Source organism: Notothenia coriiceps, unplaced genomic scaffold, assembly GCF_000735185.1.
Source record: "Notothenia coriiceps isolate Sejong01 unplaced genomic scaffold, NC01 NC01_scaffold00037250, whole genome shotgun sequence".
Classification (NCBI taxonomy): domain Eukaryota; kingdom Metazoa; phylum Chordata; class Actinopteri; order Perciformes; family Nototheniidae; genus Notothenia; species Notothenia coriiceps.
Genome location: NW_011369951.1, coordinates 12472133 through 12477968, shown reverse-complemented (window position 1 = coordinate 12477968; position 5836 = coordinate 12472133). Strand labels below are relative to the sequence as shown.

General features: G+C 36.5%; 1 protein-coding gene across 1 annotated transcript in view; it reads right to left on the bottom strand.

Annotated features, from left to right (window-relative positions):
- The window catches only part of mitfa (melanocyte inducing transcription factor a), a 9687-nt gene that overhangs the window by 2064 nt on the left and 1787 nt on the right, over positions 1 to 5836 (bottom strand). Inside the window, exons 3-8 of the mRNA XM_010796332.1 lie at positions 5212 to 5307; positions 4953 to 5061; positions 4469 to 4552; positions 3931 to 3987; positions 3652 to 3727; positions 3327 to 3474 (exon numbers count right to left, since the gene is read on the bottom strand). Coding sequence (XP_010794634.1) covers positions 3327 to 3474; positions 3652 to 3727; positions 3931 to 3987; positions 4469 to 4552; positions 4953 to 5061; positions 5212 to 5307 — 570 coding nt within the window. The remainder of the gene's footprint in view (positions 1 to 3326; positions 3475 to 3651; positions 3728 to 3930; positions 3988 to 4468; positions 4553 to 4952; positions 5062 to 5211; positions 5308 to 5836) is intronic.

Below are 5836 nucleotides of genomic sequence, written 5' to 3'. Positions count from 1 at the left end.
TTTTCTTAAAGACTGTTTCTCTAAAAGGCAAGTTTGTGATTTTAACACTTTTTGCAGATTTGTGTGTAATTCTCTCACAAAGGAACTGTAAGATACACTGTAAAATATTACAATGATTTCACAATATTTAGCTGTAATATTTTACAATAAATTACTGTTTTACCACTTTACAGTCTTTACCTGTAATGTTCACAATATAATACTGTAATTTTGAATTTCACAGTGAAATCAATGCAGNTCCGGTGGGCATGTAAACAAATGCATAATGCTGCGCTATACTTTGTGGCCTCACCCGGTTGCATAGCGACACTTATTGTTTAGGTGTCTTTTAATAAGCAGGTAGTCATATCATTAGCTAGAACTAGCTGGATCTGATCGATATGGACATAAACGCTTGTGAAGTCTAATCTGACGGGAGAGAGAGATCAGCTGCTGCTGCTGACGAGTCGACACGCAGCTCTGCATGAACACATGCAGCGGTGAGCGGACAAAACACACACTTCAGGTTAGAATATCACTCGTAGCTATTTTAATTACCTCTCAAACTACCTAAACTAGTTATAGATATGTTTAGATCCGCGAGCTGCATGATACTGGCATAATAGATTGCCCGATCGGGCAACCAGCAGGTGAGGCTTCATTGCCCGAGCTAAATACTAGATGGCCCCGGGCCATCGGGCAGACCTTAATGTCGAGCCCTGATACCCACATGCCAGCTAAGGTCAGAAGAGCTTTATTTAACAGCTGGTCTTATGTCTGTGACCCCGCCTGTTGTTCATTGATAAGCCTGAAACATGCACTTGTCAAGGTTCAGAGGCACATTTTGCAAATATGGCAGTAGCCATCGATCGTCTTAAGATAAGATAAGATATACTTTATTGATCCCAAGTTGGGAAATGTTTTTGTTACAGCAGCATACTACTTTGTTCTACTCCACTACAATTCAGAGGTTAACCTGGTATTTTTACTCCACTACATTTCTTTTAGTTACTTTGCAGATTCTGATTAATGATGTGAAATATAAACAACCCTTAAATCAGACTTTAGTTACACCTGAGTCAAATTCAGGGAAGGTGATTGTCAGGTGCCAAAATAAACTATGCAATATATTGGACGTTAAGTACTTTGTCAGACTTCATATTTATCTGTGGATAACCCCAACGTTTTTTTCTTATTCAAAAGAAGACCTTAACTTAAAGTATTCTTTAATGTTTAAATAAAGCCTTATTAGTTTGTCTGTTTTGCACATCCTCCTGTTAATATCTTTGGACGTCCTGCTCTAAACTGTTTTATTGTGGAGATCCCTATAGTATCTTCTTGATATTTTCTATTCTATATTTCTATCATTGACCTTCTACTTTCCCCCTATTTTGTATGTAGGCTACTCTTAATATTTAAATGTTTTCATCAAATATAACATTCAACCACTAAATTCAACAATGTGCTTTAACCACTAGGCGGTGCGGATTTAAAAAACAGTGGTCTAGTTAATAAAACATAATAATATCAGCTATTGAAATATCAGCTATTGAAATTCTGATTCCATAGATGTGTCTCCCATCTCCCAAAACCCCTGACTATTCTCTGAACTCCGTATATTACATTCTTTAATTCAAAGAAAATCAGTAATATCTTTGAAAACTACAAGTCCCTTTCTTTAATGGCCAAACTATCCTACAATTTAGGATTTTACAGAGAGAGTTATTTGTGAATAAACGACCCTCTGTAATGTTTGCAGTCAACGGGAGTACTAGAGGTCGAAAACTTTAAAACGTGATTAAGGGCTTGAACAATCGACCTATTTGGTCATATGAGTTGGAGGACTTGTTGAATTTTAGTGAATTACAGTCACAGTTTCAATTAGGTGTTTAAAGTTCTATATCGAAACATAACACAATAAAACTACTGGGTTAGGATTAGTACAATATCATTATTTAGCTGCAAATATGTGCTAATTAAAATTGATGTAACTTTTCCCACCGCACACCAACAGTGGTAGGTGGACATATGTATATTTGCCTACAGTATATATAGTTTTGGGACTTTGGTCAGAAACTTGATGTGAACCGGTAGGCCTATAATGTTTACCATGTCTACTATCTATAGGGAGGCGTGTGGAGCAGTGGAATAGTGCGTAGGTGTTCGGATCAGGGGAGCACAGGTTCAAACGCCACTGCAGTCAGCATGTCGTTGTCTCCCTGAGACACTTCACCCCAAATTGCTCCTGTGGGGATTGTCCACAGTAATGAGTATGTAAGTCGCTTTGGATAAAAGCGTCTAACAAGTAACATGTAATGTAATCTACTATCTTAGTTTGGTAAAATAAAACGCGTTACACTACTCAGTTACCGACAAAAGTAATATTATTACAGTAATGCGTTACTTTGTAACGCGTTACACCCAACTCTGGTGCTTAGTACCAAGTTGTTATCATACCAGCAATGGGTCTTGCTCGTTCTTTCGCTTCCCGTCTGATGAGAGGACCAGCAGTGGCTGGTGGATCAAGTTAGCTACCTAGCTAGTAGCTAGCACGTTAGTTAGCATTACAGCCTTGTCATTTTTATTAGCCTTAATATGAAGTAACATTAAGTAACTCAACATGTTAAACAGTAAGAGTAGTAGTTATATTTCGTGAACCCTTTGAAGAGTACTGTCACGCCGGTGTGATCATTCTATAATACACAATTTAAGCCCGGGGGAGAAATGCTAACACTACATTAGCATCTGCGATCTTTTCTACTTCACGCTATCTGCACAAATGGTTGACATTAAATATTAAAAAGACCAGACAGTTCAGAGAGAATCAAAGGAAGGCAGGCAGGCAGCTTTGCATGACATTCTTCTGGACGTGTTTCATTGTGTTGATAGTGAGGGTAGTCAATCGTTTTGTTGACAAGACAGTAGTGACGGCCATCTTGGTGACGTGTGTTGTTCTAACCGGAGATGTAGTTCTTTCAGCGTTTCACACAAACAAATGTGTTACTTCACAGTTTTACGACCCTTTTTTTTTTTTACTTGCAAAATTATCTTTTAAATTGACAAACATCAGTGTGTGATGTGATGTGTAATTCGTGGCACAATTCAAACGGAATCGAAAGATAATCTTTCTCTCTCCATTGACTTCAATACATAATCTTTCCGAAATAAGGTCCCATGGAGGTCCACCGGAAGGGGAGGGACTTCGCCACTCTATTAGCTCCTGGTTGATGTAACGAGAAATACATTCCCTCATATGCCAATACTGTTTGTACAAGTTAGGTAGCGTGCATCCCTGGCCATAGTTTCCTTGAAACCAAGTATTTTTCTCCCAAAGACGGTTGGCCTACCTGTATACGAAGCAAAAGATGGCGGTTCGCATGCTCCAGCTTCCTCTGTCTGCACTCGAGCTCTTTGGCTCTCTGCTGCTCCCGCTGTAGCCTCCTGATATAGTCCACTGATGCTTTGAGAATAGTGCCCTTATTCCATCTCATGTCTCTGGGGTAAACAGGAGACAAAGGTCTACAGTCAGAGTCAGCTGACCGGCTGACCTAAAGAGCACAGGACTCTATAAGGCCCCTAAGTCATCAAAGTTTAGGGAGTATGTTAAAGTTTATGAATAGACGAATAGATAAATGTATCCATTTGCAACATTTATTTTTAAAAAAAACTTACGGATCATTTGACTTGGGTATCAAGGTTCCCAGTTCTTTGATGCGATCGTTGATGTTGAACCTCCGTCTTCGCTCAACTGAGTTTTTCCACAAAAAAAAACTGTTACTACAGGAGCCTTAGTAAAGAAGTCTTTGAAAGCTTAATTACTGGTAATACAATTAAAGAACACAAATAAAAACAATGTAAGCTTAATTGACACATAATTACATCTGTAAATATTGCAAAAAGCATTTAAAAAATGATTTAAATTCCAGATTAATTCTAATCTGATCGACTCACTCAAGTTGTGGTTGTCTTTCTTCTGTCTCTCTTTGGCTAGAGCACGGACTTCAGCCTCTGTGAAGCGAAGACAAACATGAATGTGAGTGCTTTGACAAATCATAATTGTTAAATTAAATCAGTGATAAGCCAGTTGAGTAGCACTTGAAATGTTTTAGCTCTATGAAACCTGATGTACTTATATGATTCTGTTTTTTTCAAGTTTGTATCTTCTTGGTCGAATGCACTTATTGTAAGTTGCTTTGGATAAAAGTGTGTAATGTAATGTAATGATAAGGCTCTAAGTCTATGAAAGGAATGTAAATACAAGTTTCACACCATGCACAGTATATCTCTTACTTTATCAACTAGAACATTAGATGTAATGCTGGATAACTACAGCCAATAAGCAATGTATATCATGTTTATTATCCGCACAGTTGATTTGTATTGTTTGCGATTTAGTTATACACAAAACACATTTTCTGAACATCAAATTGAAAACAGAATTATTAGTTTGCAAAATATAATTTCACTTTCTTCATTTTGCATCCCTTACCTACTGGGAAGCCTTCTTGCCTTTGGTAGTTTTCATACATGCCACAGGTGTCAGACTTGTCCAGAACTTGCTTCATGCCAGGAGCTGGGGTAATTATTTGGCAAAAAATCTACTTAGTATATTTCCAAATTGCACACATTATTGACATTGATCTTAAGTCATGCTTTAACTTTTTACATTCTATCTGAAATGTGTTGATACAACCCTTGATTATGATTAAGTCACAAATTAAAATAATTGACATTACATATTACAGTATCGGAACTTAGACAAAAATGACTGACAAAATGTTTTCCGTGTACACTTCAGATCTAACCACAAGATTAAGTAAGGTTATATTTCCTGAGAGTCAATTCAAGTTGTACTAAACAGACACATTTCTTTTTACACAACTGGCCAATAGAATTCAAGCTAAGTGATATCTCGACACGGTAAATTAGCTGTCAAAATAATAAAGAAAGAATGATGTGTCTCAGTAATTTACTTGAGTATTCCCTCTTGATGTTGGATTGACAGGAGTTGCTGATGCCGAGGCCGGGGAGTGGAAGTCCTTGATTGCCGTACACATCGAGAAGGTTTCCAGATACAGGGAGCTTCAGAATATGAAAGAAATTGAATTATAATGCAAACATAAAAAGGAAAACCTTTGTATGTCTTTCAATTCAATTCAATAGAATCAACAGTGCATCCCTTTACCATCCTACTTACAAAATAAATATCTATTATATTTCTTTAAATATTACCTGATTGTTCATTTGCATTCCTGGATCCATAAGTCCAAGAACCTCTTCATTGTAGCTTGTCTCCAAGCTAATAATATCATCAATGACATCATCCATCTGTATGGCAAAGAAGCACATTCAATAATCACTGTACTGTTTATTAGTGCTGCAGATAATTTTATATTATCAGGGCAATCTTTCACAAGTGGTTACAAGCACTACAATTGGCACATATACTCCATGGAGGTTACTCTTTTGAAACAGCACGTTAGCCACTCAAAAATCCAAGATGGTCGCCATTTTTCACACTCTATGGACAATCTTGCATTAATATTTTGCACATTCTATGTACAATTTTGCACTAATGTACATTCTCAAATATTGAAGTGACTTTTATTTTGTATATATTGATTGTTGTGTTTTTATTTAGGTCTTAATGTGTGCACATGTGAAAATGTTCAAAACCTTTCTTTTCAAAATGTAAAAAAAATGTCTAAAATAATAAATTGTGAAAAATTAAATATAAAATATTTCTAATGTGAACCAAAATATAATACTAAATATGATACAAGTGATTTTTCTTAACCGAAATGACAAAAATGGCATAAAAACACATTATTCTAATACGGGTCCTTTGTATGTAAGA